Source organism: Marmota marmota, unplaced genomic scaffold (genome assembly GCF_001458135.2).
Source record: "Marmota marmota marmota unplaced genomic scaffold, marMar, whole genome shotgun sequence".
NCBI lineage: Eukaryota > Metazoa > Chordata > Mammalia > Rodentia > Sciuridae > Marmota > Marmota marmota.
Window position 1 is genome coordinate 9,614,330 of NW_026000241.1, and position 18,070 is coordinate 9,632,399.

The following is an 18,070-nucleotide window of genomic DNA, read 5'->3' on the forward strand; positions in this document are numbered from 1 at the left end:
AGAGAGAGAGAGAGAGAGAGAGAGAGAGAGAGAGAGAGAGAGAGAGAGAAGGAGAGGGAGGAAGGGAGGGAGGGAAGGAAGAAGAAGGGAGGAAGGAAGAGCCCTTGAATCTGCAATGCATGTGAACAGGGAAAAGATTTGCTTGACCAAAATTCCACTTTTGTGCAGTTTCAAGCCTGAGAAAGTGAGCCTTTCATAGAAATTGGGAGGAGGCTGTCACTCTTTCTCTCTGGCCTCATTACTGATCGCCCACATTTTGTTTTCAGACTGATCTCTTTATCTAGCACCGTGACAATTCCTACGTAGCTTCTGGGGTCTCTGCCACCTGGAGTGTGGTCGACTGGAGGCAGCTGGGCCACTCACCACCACGCACACTGTGGCCAGGGCGAAGGCAGAGCCCAGGGAAAGCCCCGATGCCCACCGGCCCCTCCTGTGTAGAACAGGAGGTTTCCTGGTGGTGACAGACGGGGTGGCCACAGCCAGCCCATTTCTTCAGCCCAACCTTGGACACTGTGTCCAACCAGGAATGTCCACGTCTCTTCCAGATGTCACTGGGGCAGGGCATGTGTCGACCCCGCCCTCCTTCCCTCCCCAGGAGGCTGACTCCACCCTCTGACGCCCACAGGTGGTGTATTTCACGGCGTTGCTGCCCTACTGTGTGCTCATCATCTACCTGATCAGGGGCCTCACGCTCCATGGAGCTACCAATGGGCTGATGTACATGTTCACGCCCAAGGTACAGGCTGCAGGGGAGGGACCCTGAGGATGCCTCTCTGTCACATCCCTCCACCTTCTGGGGAGGCTGGAGGTGGGAGGGAGGGGGAAGCTGCACACAGAGGGTGCTGGGAGCCCTGAGGCTGGGGCGAGTGGTGTGGGTCACTTGGGGGCTGGACCCCTCCTCAGGAGGTGGTCCCCAGCCCGTGAAGTCTTGCTTCCAGTCCCTCCTGCCCTCACTGCCCCCAGCCAACTGCTGCCCCAGCCTCCCTTCTGGCCTCCCTGCCCCAAAGCCCCACCCAGACTCTCTCCAGAGCCGGGTGCCACAGGCTCAGCTCCATCATCTCCCTCACCTGTTACCTGCTTCCTTCAGGTCATCCACCATCCCCTCCCAACTCCCCATTTTCCAGCACCCCACAGCTCATCAGCAGGGAACCTGTGGGGTGGGCAAGTTCTTCATTTAGAAAATCTAGCACCTGGAATCAGAATAACTGTACCATCCCCCCAAATGCACCCTCTTGTTCCCAAACATCCACAACAACAGCACCAGATGCAATCCAGACCTGAACTCCACCTCCAAGCCACAACCACTTAATATCCAGACTCACAGAGTACCTGGCTGGTGGACCAGAGATCAGTGCTTTTTTTTAAAAAAAAAAAATCATTTTACCGTAAATGTTCGGTTGCAAACCTCCTGTGGGTAAGGTGCCACGGAGGATACAACCTGAGAAGGCCACACAGTTGTCCTCCTGGGGAATGGACTGGGCAGGAGAGCTGGGCTCCAGCCCCAGGTTGCCCTGACTGGCTGCGCCCTGGAAGCCCCATCCCTTCTGCCCTGGGCCTCCCTCTCCCATGGATCTGAGAGCCTGGGCACGGGGCCCTGGGTTCATGGGCCCTGTCCCCTGCCGGTCCTCAGATCGAGCAGCTGGCCAACCCCAAGACCTGGGTCAACGCGGCCACACAGATCTTCTTCTCGCTCGGCCTGGGCTTCGGCAGCCTGATCGCCTTCGCCAGTTACAACGAGCCCAGCAGTAACTGCCAGAAGCACGCCATCACCGTGTCCCTCATCAACAGCTCCACCTCCATATTCGCCAGCATCGTCACCTTCTCCATCTACGGCTTCAAGGCCACCTTTAACTACGAAAGCTGCTTAAACAAGTAAGCCTGGGCTGTCCCCCAGAGACGCCGGCCTCACACGGGGGCCGAGTCCCCAGAGCTCTGAGCTGAAGTGGGGACAGGGAAGAGGTGACGTTCAAAGGCCCAGGGGCCACCGAGAGCACCCGTTTGGGAGTCCTCAATCCAGGGTCAGTTTCAGGCTTCCCACCATCAGGACCAGAAGCTGAGGGAGGGTCCTGGGGCCAGTCAAGGTCGGCCTTACAGGGAAGGGGCTGGTTTGTGGGGTTCTGTGTTCCTAGCAGAAGAGAGCATTCAACCCACAACTTCAGTGTCTGCTGATCCGTCTCCCCAGTCTCAAAAGTATCCAAAGCCCAGCATTTGGTGCCCACCAGGCTCCCAGCCCTGGGCAGGCAGAGGTGGGCGGATCACCCGAGCCCAGGAGTCCAGACCAGCCTGGGTAGTAACACAGGGAGTCCCCATCTCAGAAGAGAAAAATAAAAATAAATTTAATTTTTTTTTTTTTAAATAAAGTAACCAAGTCCTCTCTGGCCAAACCCCAGAGAGGACCAAAACTTGACCAAAACTACAGGAGCACCCTCTAGAAGGTGAGATTCCAACATGGCAGGCAGCAGCCCCAAGTAGCCCATTAAAGTTTGAATTCATGCCGGCTAATTTACCTTGGAATAATTTGCATGCCAACATGAACTTCCATTTAGATAATTCCAGATTTCCTTTCAATTCTTCCTCAGTGGCACTGGCCACACTCAAGTAGTCTGTCACCGCACGTGGTTAGTAGTGACAGATTGAAGCAGATCCATCATCAGAGGGAATTCCGTCACACTTCCCTGGTCCAGGTGTTCAAAGGGCCTCAGGTGGGGGTCTGGCTCCTTTCGTCCTGCCCCTTTATATCTGAGGCTTTCTCAAAGCCATCCCAGCTTTACCCTGTCTCTGAAAGAGTCACCAGTCCACAGATCCCCACCTAAACCAGAAGGTAGAGGCTGGTGGGAGGACAGATCCCTACCCCCACCCCAGCTTCTGAGAGCCCTTGGGGATAGCGACCTTGCCAGCCAGTGAAGGTCAAGCTGATGGTCTGCTCTGCAGGGTGATTCTGCTGCTGACCAACTCTTTCGACCTTGAAGATGGCTCTGTGACAGCCAGCAACCTGGAGCAGGTGAAGGACTACCTGGCGTCCACCGATCCGAGCAGATACAGCGAGGTGGTCCCACTCATTAAAAACTGCAGCTTGGAGTCAGAGCTGGACACGGTAAGGCACCTGGGAAGGGCGGGGCTGGCCTCTCCATACACTTCCCAGGGGCCCTGAGAACTGCCACCCACCCAGTCCCCGGACACCAGGAAAGGCGGATTTACTTTCCCTGTAACTCAGAGAACAGAGACTTGACCCCCGCTCTCCCCAGGCGCTGCTGGGGACCCCTCCTCGTTATAAAGCCCCGTTGGGTTCTCTGCCTTCCTTCTTTCTCCTTTTCTCTTAATTTTAATAATATAGGAAGGTATGGGCAGAGAATAAAATAGCAAACACCCCTAGAGCTGCCTCTCAGGATGAATACTTGTCATCAGTCTGTCGTTATTTTTAAAAGGATGTTTCAGGGACAAAATTAAATTCTCCTTCGTTAGAGGTCCTAAGTTTTCCCTACTCACCAGAGACAAGAACCTTCATTTTTATTACATATGTGTGTGTATATATGTATATATTCTTTTTAAACTATATTTTATTAGCACATATTTAGGCACGTCTGTGGGGTACAGTATGATAATTTTTTGGTGCTGAGGATGGATACATGTATATAACATGTAATTATCCACTCAGGAAAATGAGCATCTCCATCTCCACAAACATTAATCATTTTCCTGTGTTAGGAACTTTTGAACCCTTCTTATCCAAAACAGTTATTTTGGAACTTAGCAGCACAGACTGTCAGAGATTAGACAATTTCCAGCACTATGGCTGAGTTACATCCCAGCCTCTATATTGTTTATTTTGAGACAGGGTCTTCCCAAAACTAATTCCTCCTGTGTCAGTCCCTTGTTTGATGCTTGTCCTCTAACCTCTTGGCCAGGTGTGGTGGTGCATTCCTGTAATCCCCACTACTCAGGAGGCTAAGGCAGGAGGATCTTGAGTTTGAGGCCAGCCTCAGCAACTTAGTGAGACCCTATTGCAAAAACAAACAAATAAAAAATGCTCCTCTAACTCCTTTTCAAGCTTCTTCCTCACTATCCTTCCTGCTCTGGTGACCACCATACCACTCTCCATCTCTGAGATTGATTTTTTTTTTTTAGTTTCCATGTCTTTCTGTATCTGAATTATTACATTTAATGTTTGCAGTTTTATCTACATTGATGCAAGTGTCAGAATTTCATTCTTTTAATGGCTGGATAAGGTTCCATTGCATATGTGTACCACATTTTCTTTATCAATTTGTCCACTGATGTCTCCACATCTTGGTTATTGGGAATGATACTACAATAAGCACATAGAGCAGTGTCTCCTTGATAGAATGATTTCATTTCCTTTGGGTATAAATGCAGTAGTGGGAATTATTGAATCATATAGAAATTCTACTTCTTGTTTTCTGAGGAGCTTTCAGAGTGTTTTCCATAATTACTATATGAATTTACATTCCCACAGTGTAGGAGTTTGTGAGCATTTGTTTGTTTGTTTTATATGTTTGATAATAGCCACTCTAACTGGAATAAGATATGACTTGGGCTTTCATTTCCTTGATGATTAGTGAGGTTGAGCATCTTCTCATGTACTTGCATGTTTTCTTTTGAGAAATGCCTATTCACATCATTCAACATTTTTAATTGGATGATGTGGATTTTTGCTATTGAATAGTTGGAATTTAGCCAAAGAAATTTTTAAAAAATCTCTACAATGAAAATCACAAATTACTCATGAAAGAAATTCAAGAGGACACATACACACTCTCTCTTGAAAAGATATCCCATGTTTATGGATTGAAAGAATTAACATTGTTAAAATGTCCATACTACCAAAAACAGTCTACAGATTCAATGCAACCCACATCAAATACCAATGACATTCTTCACAGAAGAAAAATTCTAAAATTCCTATGGGACAACAAAAGACCCAGACTATCCAAAGCAACCTTGAGAAGGAAAAAACAAAAACAAAAACAACTAGAGGCATCACAATACCTGACTTCAAAACACCCTACAAAACTATAATCAAAAAAGGCATGATGCTGGCATAAAAACACACACACAGACCAATGGAACAGAATAAAGAGCTCAAAAATTAATCCATATGCATAATCCATACTATTTTTTTTTTGTACCAGGGATTGAATCCACGGGTGCTTAATCACTGAGCTACATCCCAGCCTCTTTATTGTTTATTTTGAGACAGGGTCTTGCTAAATTGCTTAGGGCCTTGCTAAGTTGCTGAGGCCGACTTTGAACTTGTGATCCTCCTGCCTCAGCCTCCTGAGCTGCTGACACCACTGATTTTTGACAAGGTACCAAGAATATAAATTGAAGAAAGAATAGTCTCTTCAATACACAATGCAAGGAAAACTGGATATCCATGTGCATAAAAAGGAAACTGATCTCTGTCTATTGCCAAATTCAAAAATCAATTCAATATGGACCAAAGACCTAAATGTAAGACCTGAAATGTAAGACTAGAAGAAAACAAAGGAAGTACTTCAAGACATTGGTATAGGCAATGATTTTTTAGATAACACCTCAAAGACACAGGCATCAAAAGCAAAAATAGACAAATGGGATTATATCAAGCTAAGAAGCTTCTGCACAGCAAAGGAAAAGTGAACAGAGTGAGAAGACAGCCAGCATATGGAAAAAATATTTGTAGACCATGTGTTTACATATTCTTAGATGATATCATTGCTTTGTTGGTGGTTTTTAAGTGAGCCTAAGTGGTCCTGGAGGACACTTCTCTCATTCAACAGTTTAATTTTGAGACCTGTCCATAATAATAATACATTTAGAATCTCACACATTCATTTTAAGTGCTATATTTATTTTATTCCATCACACGTTGATACCACAACTTATTTATCCATCCCTTTACTAATAGATATTTGGATGCTTTTCACATTTTGATTTTAAAATAATTTTTATAGTTTACAGAATTCTCTCTGCTATGCTAGGATCTTCATTTTTTCCCACAATAATTTTAGGATAACATGGGCAGGTTTCACTGGGAGGGATCCCTTAGGGAATTTTCATTAGAGTTGCATTGATAATTTTATAATGTCATTTGGGAAGAATTAATATCTTTTGAATCACGACTTCTGATTCAGGAACAGGCTTTCTCTCATTCACTTAGGTCTTTTGTTCCTTTTTATTTTTTAATTATTTTTTTTCATGTTCATGAACCTTTATTTTATTCATTTATTTATATGTGGTGCTGAGAATCAAATCCAGTGCCTCACACATGCTAGGCAAGTGCTCTACCACTGAGCTACAGCCCCAGCCCAGGTGTTTTATTCTACAACTAATTTTCTACATGAATATTTTGGCAAATCATTTAGTGGATTTATATTGCCTTGTTGTTATATTGCTATTGTGAGTGGAACCCCCGCCCTTTTCTATCATGTTTATTTTTGATGTAAAGGAAAGCTATAGGTTTTGTACATTGATCTCATACCTAGCGACTTTGATGAATTTGCCTACAAAATTTCATATTCTTTTATAGATTTGCTTCTGGGCTTTTTTTTTTTTGGTGTAAACAGACACAATTTTGTATTTTCAGTAGTTGTATCTCATTTCATTTTCTTATTGTATGTACCAGGGCTTTGAGCCTAACAGAAGTGTCAGCAAGCATATTGTCTAGTTCTTATACTTAATGTAAATACTTCTAAAGACTTGTAGAGAATTCTTTCCAAGAATAGGGAAGAGGGAGAGCGTGGCTCTGGTCTCCAGGGAGGCTGCAGGAGCCTGGTCTCTTGGGCTTGTTGGTCCCTTGGTTACATGGGGGAGGCATTCCGGGTTATTTCACCTGTGGGGCAATGCTTTCTTTCTCCTGGTGATTCAGCCCCAGATCCCTGCCTGCCCCACCCTGGGGTGTGACCCTCCCTTCCTGGGAGAATCGCATGACAAGACCCCATCCTTAGGCATCAAGGCCTAGATTCTGTTTAGCACCACGGGGCCATTGAGCACCAGGTCCTGTTCAGGCCTCTCACCTCCCATTTCCTTTTTGGTTTTGGCACCTGAGATTTTTCCCTCACTAACTTTTGAACTTGGCTCTGTGTCCATGAACTATATGGTTACTCATTTATTTAGACTTTTTTCCCTGTTCTGTTTGTTCTTTTCTCTCTTTCTCCCCCACCGTCTTCTCATTCCATGTAATCCTCTACCATTTGAGATGTGGATGCCTGCTTTTTTTTTTCCTGGAAATTTTCCTGTGCATATTTTACTTAACAAAGTCTAATGTTAGACCGTCTCTTGATTTCCCTCCCAAGTAGCAAAAAGTCTTTTGAACACTCTCCTCCTATCCCTCTGGTTTTAAATACAATTGCTATCCAGTTCTTTTTAAACCCCCCATATTGTAGTAGTATACATGCTTGGCATATGCAAAGCTCAGAATATGGCTTCTTTTGGCTAGTTCCAAGGTGCCCAGGTTGCTTAGAACTGAGTGTAGGACAGGAGACTGTCAATCCTATGGGTGTGCAACTGGTATCTTCTCACCACGAGCAGGCTGTCCAGGGCACTGGCCTGGCCTTCATCGTCTACACTGAGGCCATTAAAAACATGGAGGTGTCCCAGCTGTGGTCCGTCCTCTACTTCTTCATGCTGCTGGTACTGGGCATTGGGAGCATGCTGGGAAACACGGCAGCTATCCTCACCCCTCTGACTGACAGCAAGGTCATTACCAGCCACCTGCCCAAGGAGGCCATCTCAGGTCAGTGGGCTAGCCAGTGGAAGAGGTTGGGTTAGGGTGGGCTGGGAGGTGACAGCAAGTCAAGGCTAAGTTTCCTCAAGGGCCCTGTGCTTCTCAAGGCGGCCCCAGGTGACAGAAGCAACCTCACTACAGTCCTGTGCTTCCTTAGCTGCTTGTAATCTGAGATCTATGAGTCAGCCTGTGCATTCCTTTCTCAACATCCCAGGAAAGGTCACCCAAAACTTAAATCCTGCCCCACCTCCCCAACCTGACACTACAGCATGGGAGAGAGACTATTTCAGTGTTTTGGTCAGCTTTTTCACGGCCGTGGCTAAAAGGACCTAACCAGAACAACTGTAGAGGAGGAAAAGTTTATCTGGGGGCTCACAGTGTCAGAGGTCTCAGTCTATAGACAGCAGACTCCATTCCTTGGGGCTCAAGGTGGGACTGAATGTGATGGCAGAAATGTGTGACAGAGGGAAGTAGCTCACATGATGACCAGGAAGCAGAGAGAGAGAGAGAGAGAGAGAGAGAGAGAGAGAGAGAGAGGTCTCCACTTGTCAAATATAAAAATACACCAAAGCCACGCCCCCAATGCCCCACCTCCTAGCCACACCCACCTACCTTTAGTTACCACTCAGTTAATCGCATCAGGGGATTAATTCACTGATGGGGTTAAGCTTTCACAACCCAACCCTTCTCCTCTGAACCTTCTTGCACTGTCTCACACTGAGCTTTTGAGGGACCCTTCACGTCCCAACCATAACATTCAGCTTCTGTTCATTGAAGCATCACGATTACAAGCATATATTACTTAAGGACGCTGCAATGAATTTTTACCTATAGGTCCTTCCAAATATCCACCACCTAGGTCAAGAACTTTGCCCAGACCCCAGAGAGCTCCTTCTCAGATTCCTTCCCAGGCAATAAGCATGCCTACAGCCCTCCCCTATTCTGAGTCCTACCATTTTAGTTCTCTCTGCACTGTCCTTGAACTGTGGATCAATGAAGTCTGTTGTCTTCATTCAAAATCCATGAAATCCACCGTGTGGTCATGGGCAGTAATTGCCAGACACTCTTCCTGTCGTACAAGAAGCCATTGAAAGAGCGCAGACCAGTTTCTCCATCCATTCAGCTTTCCTTGGGGTCGTTAGTGAAGGAACCAGCTTCTCCCAGAAATCTTTCCTGGCTTCGCTCTACACCATTCCCACCAGTCATGAGGACCCGGGTAGCCTGGCTCTCTGCCTGTGCCATGGCTGATGCCACGCCTCCACCACGCCCAGGGTGATCCAAAACCAGCTCCCCTCCCATCTCCTTCAAGTCCCGATTCCCTTAGTTGGAGCCGCCTGCCTTTCTTGAGGGTCTGCTTGCACTTAGCATCCTGCTTGGAATCCCGTCTCTGCAGCCAGCATGTGTGCAAGCAGCTCCCCAGACAACACTTACCCCTTTTTCCTGGTGTCATCCCTTGAAGATGGCAGTGGGGCTCAGCGGCCATCACTATCTGGTGTGCAGTGGAAAGGAGTGGGAGCTTAGGCTTCAAACCCCTCCTGGGGTCCCCAAGATGGGGGGCAACTGAAGGAGACGGGGACAAAATCCAGATTCTGGAGGCTGAGGCACCTGTGTCTGAATCCTGACTCTGCCACCGAGTGCTGTGGGCCGTTGGATGAATTGTTTGACATCTCTGAGCCTTGGCTTCCCACTGGGGAAGTGATTCCTGATACCTGCCTGGCAGGTTTAAGGGTACAATTCATAGCCAGTGCCTGGTACATAGTAGGAGCTGGGTAAACACTAAGTTTCTTCCCCACTCTGGTGGTATGAAAGATATCTCCAGGAAGTCCTGATGGAGATCCCTACCTCACATTCAAGCCTTTTCCCTGATTGACTGTCCATGAGCTCTGGAGCTGAGTGGATGGGATCAATATCATCCCCAGCCCCACAGCCCAGGTGAGAGTCCCAAAAGAGCAAATGCTCACCACTCTCACTTTCCCAAGGAGCCTAGCATCACCCTCTCCCAATCCATGTGGATGAACCCATTGGCCAGAGTCCCCTTAGGAGCCTATGGCTCCTGCTGCCCCATAGAAAATCGGATGCATGGGCGGAGGTGTGGGCAGGTGAGCCCTTGGTCTTGTGCCCCCAGGTCTGCTGTGCCTCATCAGCTGTGCCGTCGGCTTGGTGTTCACCATGGAGGCCGGGAACTACTGGTTTGACATATTCAATGACTATGCGGCCACGCTGTCCCTGCTGCTCATCGTCCTGGTGGAGACGATCGCCTTGTGTTACGTGTATGGGCTGAGGAGGTGAGCAGGCTCCAACCCTTGCCAGCTACGTGGGGGAAACGCAGCGGAAGGGGGACAACCCACAAGAAAAATCGCCACGACTCAATGTCATTTCACTCCCAGAAGTTGGCCCTTTGCCCTTGGATCTCGGCTATTTCTCTGCCTCGCTTCACTCTGTTATAGGAAGTTTCCCCGCTGACCCTGCTGGAGCCCACAGCTTACTCGGTGGAGAATTTTTATACCTCCAGGTCCTAGATGCCCCGATCATTGGCTAACATCAGTGTTTTTCAAGGACTTGGACCGAAGTCCATTGAGAACTAGGAATTTTGGCAAATTCAAAATGTGGTCAGGTTCTCAACCCTGCTGCCCAGGCTGGCACAGCAATGTGGCCCATCTCCCCAGGTCATGAAATGGGCAGCTGGGCTCACAACCCCTGGCCTACAGCAACTTTCAAACTTGAATGTGCCTCACAGCCACCCGGGGGCTCATGCAAACAAGGGTTGCAGGGCCCCACCGGAGGTTCTGGTTAAGGAGTCTGGGGTGAGGGACAAGAGTTCTCATTTTAAGCCAGGTGCAGTGGAGCACACCTGCAACCCCAGTGACTCGGGAGGCTGAGGCAGGAGGATCTCAAGTCAAGCCCAGCCTGGGCAACTCAGACCCTGTCTCAAAAAACAAAAAACAAACAAAAAAGGGTCTGGGGATGTAAGTCAGTGGCAGAGCACCTGGATTCAATCTCCAGTACCAAAAAAATGAATGAAAAGAGAGTTCTCATTTTTGCATGTCCCCAGGTAGTCTGGGGCCACACTTTGAGACATGGTCTAGTGCCATACTCCTCCAATTGTGGTCCCTTGAGCAGCAGCAGCAGCAAGGAGCAGAGAGCCTGCTAGAACCTGAGGACCTCAGGCTACCCAGTGCCACTGAGGCAGCTCATCAAATTAACATGTTCTGAGCTCATAGCAGGCGCTGCTCCAGCGTGAGCTGGGATCAGGGGACCAGGCCACTTTGTCTTACCTCCTCTTTCCCCGGTGTCTTCTGATGTTCCACACTGGTTTGGGATGGAAAGGGAGACCAGCTGCAGCACTCTAGCAGGCTGGAGGTCCCTTGAGAGGCATTCCTCACTGTGCCTGGAACAGCTGAGATTTCCTGACATGCCAAGGGATTGCCCACAATCAATGCATCTCAGGACATAAGTTGAAGCCAGCTGGCTGTCTTTCCTGTAGCTCTCACGGAACCCGGAAGACACTTGAGATTCACAGAGAGGGGTTATAATCTGCAGCATTCCCCAAACCTACTTGGCTCTTTTTAAAAAATATATATATATATATTTGGACCTGTGGGGTCCAGCAGTGTCAGCGGGGAAACTTCCTATAACAGAGTGAAGCGAGGCAGAGAAATAGCCACAGGACAGGGCTGGCCACACCAAAGCACAGCTTTTAGTTCTCTGACACCCGCTGTGGTATGGAGAGGTCATTGGTCACAACATGAAAACCTCACCAAGGTATTATACAAATGCTCAGTCCAGGACAGCAAAGCCGGGTATGTTTTTAAATGTGTCCCAGTGATGACACAGTCTCCTCCGGAGCATCCCAGTGGACCAGTTTGATCCCCTTTACCCAAATATATATATTAGTTGTAGATACCTTTTATTTATTTTTATGTGGTGCTGAGGATCGAACCCAGTGCCTCATCACATGTGCTAGGCAAGTGCTCTACCACTGAGCCAAGACCCCAGCCCCCTCCCTCGGCCATTCTATCCTCCCCTCTTCTTCCTTTCACATCTCATAACATTTTGAGGACACTAGCATGAGGGTGACCAAGTCTTCCATTTTCCCCAGCACCAAAGGGTTTCCTGGGATACAGGCCTCTCAGTATTAAATCCAGGAAAGTCCCCAGTAGAATGGGACAGATTGGTCGCCTAGAAAATGCCAGTCTAGAAGGAGCAATTGGTCCCTAAAGAGGGTGTTTCAGAGCAAAGGGAGAAGGTTGGTGAGAGAGGAACGGAACTTTGGGTTCACTGGAGGTCGTGGGGAGGGGAACAAGCCCATCAGAAGAGTGGTGGGAAGGCAGGCGGCACAGAGAAGAAAAACGGAGCTCCAGTTTGGAAGGACTTGTAATGAGAGGCGTGGCCAGGAGAGGGCTCTTCTGCTCGCTGAGGGCGCAGCGCCATCTAGTGAACTTCTGAGGCAGTGTCCTGCCTCCTCCTCTGCAGCCTGCTCTTCCCACCTTTCTCTCCAGGAGTGGCTAGGGGTGAGAGGGACACCCTCTCACCTGGGCCCTGGAATACAGCTCAGTGACAGATCGCTTGCCTAAAATTCTCGAGGCCCTAGGTTTGATCCCCTTTACCCAAAACTCCACACTGGGGTTAGATGCAGGGAGGCAGGGGCTGTGACCACTGCTGGTGACAGTGACATCTTGCCTCACCCCAGCCTTCCTGCCAAGGTGGCTTCTCCCATAGTGAGAAGCAGATTTTAAGGCAGGAGGAACTCTGCCACCTGGGTGCCTCCAGTGAGTCCCAGCCCAACCCTGGGCCTCAGTCTCCTCCCCTGTAAAATGGGGAGAGAAGTTGGGCCAACATGTCCCTAAGTGCTAAAGTACACATGTGGGTCCTGGACCAGGATCTGATCGGCCTGTGGAGGAGTACTGCTGTGTGCTGCTACGTTAGTGTGCAGCCAGGGTGGGAGTGCTGTTGGCCTGCGGCCTCCAGCTTCTGGAAAGCACAGCCCTGGCTCCTCTGGGCCCACTCCTCCAGCTCTTCCTGGCCAGGGTCCAGGCCCTTTGGGGCCAAGGCCAGACTCTCTTTGCTACAAGACCTGCTGTTCACAAGCATAACGCAATTCTGCTCTGCGGGTCCTGGGAGCGTTTCTAATGGGCAGTAGAGCCACCTGGATGGGAGTGGAGGGGAAGCAAAACCACCTGAGGGCCCCCGTCCTTGAAGACGGACTGGACTGCTAGTCCCCATGCACCCTGTCCCCACTGTCACTGGGAGCTGCCTTCTGGTCTACTCTGGCAGCCAGTACCAGGAAGATGTCTCCTGGTGTCCTCCTATCAGCAGGGGTTGCTTTGTCACCCCTCTTGGGCAGCCTCAGCCTCTTTCCCCTTGCCCCTGCTAGAAGGGGTCAGAGAGGCACCCGGGGTGATGTTCAAACATAAATGGTGCCCCAAACAAAATCTTCCTAAGTGATGGGGTGTGCAGACTGGACCCCTCTCACCTCCAGAAGCATCAATAACCCAGACTTTCTCTCCCCATGATCCATATAGATTTGAAAATGAACTTCAGGCCATGACTGGCAGAGCCCTCAACTGGTACTGGAAGGCCATGTGGGCCTGTGTGAGCCCGCTGCTCATCATCGGTCTCTTATTCTTCTACCTGAGTGACTACATCATCACAGGGACCCTGCAGTACCAAGCCTGGGATGCCACCCAGGTATCTGCTGTCCCCACAGGACAGGGCTGGCCACACCAAAGCACAGCTTTTAGTTCTCTGACACCCGCTGTGGTATGGTGAGGTCATTGGTCACAACATGAAAACCTCACCAAGGTATTATACAAATGCTCAGTCCAGGACAGCAAAGCCGGGTATGTTTTTAAATGTGTCCCAGTGATGACACAGTCTCCTCCGGAGCATCCCAGTGGACCTAGTCTGGGTTCAAGGTGGACCTACATTTAGGTGCCCTGGACAGTGCCCCTGAGTGAGGTGTCAGATTGTCCCTATTTATGGAAGAGTGAGAAGTGGACTCCTAGCACATTTGCTGTGAACTGCAGGGTTGGGGTGGCCTCTGGTGTGGCAATGGCAGCCCCTCAGGTCTCTTCCCACCCCATGCTGCCTCTCCAACTCCTTGAGGGCTGAGGCCTGGGCATAGTGCTCAGAAGGTTCTATGGAAAGGTTTCCTCTACTGACACTCTCCCTCCTTGCAGGGTCAGCTGGTGACCAAGGATTACCCGGCATATGCTCTAGCTGTTATTGGGCTGCTTGTGGCATCCTCCACTATGTGCATCCCCCTGGTGGCCCTGGGGACTTTCATCATGCATCGCTATAAGAGGGGAGACACAGCCCCCGTGGCCTGAGAACTGGACCTCCCAGAGACGCCCCGTGTCACAGCTGCTGCAACTGGTGGAAGCGCCTTGGCTGCTTTTAAAATACTTCGGCCTCCAGGATTCACTCCCAGCCTCCAGAGATGACACAAAATTCAGAAGCCGCGGAGGAGGAAGATTCCCTGGGAAGAAAGCAGGCTGCTCACAAAACCAGCCTCCACCCTTTGCGGGCCCTGAAGGCCACAGCATGCTGCTTCCTTGTCACCAAGGTTAAGGCTAGGCTTGAAGATAATTGTTTCCTTGATTCTACAAAGTCCTAGGAGTAAGGCACACTGTGAGTTGAAATTTTACCATCATTCTTTGGGATCCAAATATAAGCAATTTGGTTTTTTGCTGAGGAGACACCAAAATATTAGAGAACAATACTTTTACTTCAGTTGGAGGAGTTTTGAAGTACCTAAGGTGCCACATTTGAATACTGTCAGTGTTTAATTACGCTTTTGTTTTGTTTTACTCAGTGAACATGTGACTTCTGTGTTCCCTGTCCACTTTTTACATGTGAAGAAGACTGACTGGCCATCGAGAGAGACCTTTACTGGGCCCCAAAGGCAATCACCTGTCTCTCATCTAAGGTCTCTCACAGTGGTCCAGGAATAGCCCTCTTTACAAAAACTGCCCCAAGTACAGTTTGCAACCCCCAAATCCCTGAGGAATATGAATAGATATCCCATTCATGGTGTCTTAGTGCCTTAGAAAAGGTTCCAGAAATTACTGTGAAGATGAAGAGTAAATTTAACTTTCCCATATATTTAAAATGATATTTGGGCATAACAACTCTATAAAGAAAACAAACATCAATTACAGTGTTTATTTATCTGCACATAAGAAAGTTTTCTAAAATGTATGTAATTTAAACAGAGCATCTTATTACTGAAGATACACCATAGTATGATTATAGCATTAGCCCACCATGTGAATCTATTTTACTGTAATAAAGTAGGTTAACATTACTCTGAAGTAGGAGGGTCCCCTTCCTGCCCCAGCATTCTGTGCTTCCTTGAGGTCCTGGAATCAGGAGCATTCCTTTGGGTACATTGATACAGACATCTTTGAAGACACTTAAACACCCACTTGGGACATCAGCTGGAGATTTCTCTTTAAAACTTATTTTCATGCTATAAATTTCCTTACAGCAAAAATAAGTATTAGGAAGGTCTTTTGCTATCTTAGCCACCAGCTTATCAATACTTCCAGCTTCCCCTGATGTTTTTTTTTTTTTTTTTTTTTTTAAAGATCCTGTCCTTTCAAATGTCTGAACTGCATTTATTTACTCAATACTCAGTCCTCTGGTTTCTCATCTGATGGTTTTCCACACTTGAAGAGTGGGCCCTCCCCACTGTTCCATCCTTAAGGGCCTGTCCCCTCCTCTTGACCTCCAGATGTGGTCACTGTCCTAGGACACAGTGCCACCCTCTCCTGCAGTCAGTCACAGGCAGTGGGAGCCTGTCAACTCTGAACGTCAGCCTCAGAGGTGAAAAGAGAAAGGTCAACCTATGGCTGCTTCACTCAGGCCGGCACTCTTCCAGTGCGCCCCTGCCACCGCCCATCCCCATCCACCACCCATCCCCATCCACGACCCATTCCCATCCACCACCCATTCCCATCCACCTGGGAGCACTGCAAACTCCAGATGGCCACATCCTACCGAAAATTTTAAGATTTTAAAACTTCTCGGGTGATTCCAATGTGCAGCAAAACCTGAAAGCCAGGCCCCATTTAAGATGGAAAGAAAATGGTGGTATATTCAGTTACATCAATAAGGACTTCTAACATCGGAAAGCATTTCCAATTATGGGGAAAAGGTACTTCTGTGGAATAACCGCTCATGGAAATCAGAGAGATAAAGTAACATGAGGCTCTTTGACTCACGTGGTTATATCCAAAAAAAAACCCCTTGAGTTAAAACACCCAAAGTTAAAAACATGATTACCCCTCACTTACCAACCCTCAGCTCAGCAGCACAGCGATCTGTGTTGTGTGGGATGCTGACCTTGGTGACCCTGTGGCTGACTGCAAGCTGCTCACATGCCCCAAGTACCATGTAGCATCTCACTAGTGTGGTCAAACCTTAAGACACAGTTTCTACTGGATGCATGTGGCTTTCACACCATCACAGAGCAAAAATATCCCAGGTCACATCAGCATCAGTCAGACGATGATGTCTGTATGTAATCTGCTCCAGGCGACAATGTCTCTGGTTTGACTGAAGTTTTACCCTGGCTTCTGTGAACTTCACGAAGAGCAGGACACTTCTCAGTAATCCTCTTGAGCCAGTAGTAAGTCTTGTTTTAGAAAAGGTTTTTTGCTGTTTGCTAGGTACTGCACAAAAATGGTAGTCTAGGGACTTGTCCACCCACCCTCCAATAGGAGGAAAGGGACATTCCATCCTTGTCACTTAACAGTGACCCATGGCATCATGGCCAGATGGTGGACTCTGGAAACTTCCTATTCATGCTGGAAGTAGAACTACCTTGGACTTAGCTCCAAGATATTAGGTAGGGGAAAAATTGTTTTTTATCCACTGTCGACGTCAATAAAACGTTAAACAAGTATATCTGTAGTTGGGATTTTTTTTTTGTCATTTACTCATACAGTACCAGACCTCTCTGTACACAAGAGATCCTTTCATCATGTAAGCACAAAAGCTAATTCCGAAAAGCGGAAAATAAAGAAAAGGCAGACTCAGTAAGTCTTTTTTTTTTCCCCTGTCACCTCTTCCCATGTTCACCTCCTCACGTAGCCAGTAAAACAACACCATCATGGAGCATAAAGTCGGCCCCAGGAGGAGATGAGGGTTCAGTTCCATGAGAAAAGTTAGGAAAACTATTTCCAATGAGCTGGATTTACAATAGAGTGGAAGGTCTTCTGAATTGTGAGGATTCCTTCTAACCCTCAAGAATGCCCCAGAACGAAACATTACATTTAACTGGGGATACATAATATGTACTAAACTAGAAGACACACAAAGAAATGTGAAAGGGAAAATAAACTGTTTTAAAGGAAGACAGCCAGGGGTTAAGGACAACAGCAGCATGGCACACCACCTGTGTCTGTGTAACCACGACTTCCTTCCTTTCCCCCACTTTTGAGCCAATTGCTACAGAGCTTCAAATAATCACTACACGTTGGACTTGGTGTAAGCCCAACCTCCCCAGGAAATGACTTGATTCCCTCCAAAACTAGCTCTGGCCTCAGAATATTCTTCTCTCCCTACTATGATAGGCAGACTAACAAGATGTCCCTGTCTCCTGGTGTTCATGCCTTCATAAATTCTCCCCTTGAATGAGCTGGATTCAGTGATGATTTCTGCATAGAATAAAAAGTGGTGGGATAACACTTCCAAGATTAGATCATAGAAGACTGTGACTTCCATCTTGCTAGCAGACATTATTGCTGACTTTGACAAACCAAACTGCTACACTGCAGAGGACCACGTGGCAAGAAACTGAGAGTGACTTCCAGCCAACAGCCAGCAGCCTGTGAGGACTGCATCTTGACAACCAATGGGGTAATCTTGAAAGTGGTCCCAGATGAATCCTATTCGCAGCCTTTGTAGAAGACCCTAAAGCAGGAGGCAGAACTGAAATGCCCAAATTTCTGATGCACAATAACTATGAGACGATGAAAAAGGTTGTTGAGAGCCACAGCCGAAAGGGCCCCAGCAAACTTCCAGCTGCCGGCTGATGATTGGCTCACAGCGGCCCCAGCAACATCTAGCTGATTGGCTCCTCTGCAGTGATGCTCATTGGGCTGTTTCCCTGCCCTTTCAGACCACGGAGCTGCTCATTGGGGGACTTTTTTGGCTCCGCCCACGTGACCCAGCCAATCGGCCTCAAGAGCAGGAGGATTGTGGGAGGTGGAGAGAAGCTTGTGTGGGAGAGAGAGGCTTGTGGAAAGCCGCTGGTGGCAGTTGAGGCTCTGAGGGTTTTCCCTGAGAGGCTGTTTTGTTTGGCGTGTGTGGTTCTAAAAATAAAGTTAGTTTCTTTTG

At 48.1% G+C, this 18,070-nt stretch overlaps 1 protein-coding gene across 1 annotated transcript in view; it reads left to right on the forward strand.

The window, feature by feature from the left end:
• Slc6a20 (solute carrier family 6 member 20) overlaps window positions 1-16,634 on the forward strand; it is a 27,460-nt gene extending 10,826 nt beyond the window's left edge. The window contains exons 4-10 of the mRNA XM_015488922.2: window positions 626-736; window positions 1,631-1,872; window positions 2,932-3,094; window positions 7,531-7,735; window positions 9,852-10,011; window positions 13,249-13,414; window positions 13,906-16,634. Coding sequence (XP_015344408.2) covers window positions 626-736; window positions 1,631-1,872; window positions 2,932-3,094; window positions 7,531-7,735; window positions 9,852-10,011; window positions 13,249-13,414; window positions 13,906-14,055 — 1,197 coding nt within the window. The 3' untranslated portion in view covers window positions 14,056-16,634. The remainder of the gene's footprint in view (window positions 1-625; window positions 737-1,630; window positions 1,873-2,931; window positions 3,095-7,530; window positions 7,736-9,851; window positions 10,012-13,248; window positions 13,415-13,905) is intronic.
• The last annotated feature ends 1,436 nt before the right edge of the window (window positions 16,635-18,070 follow it).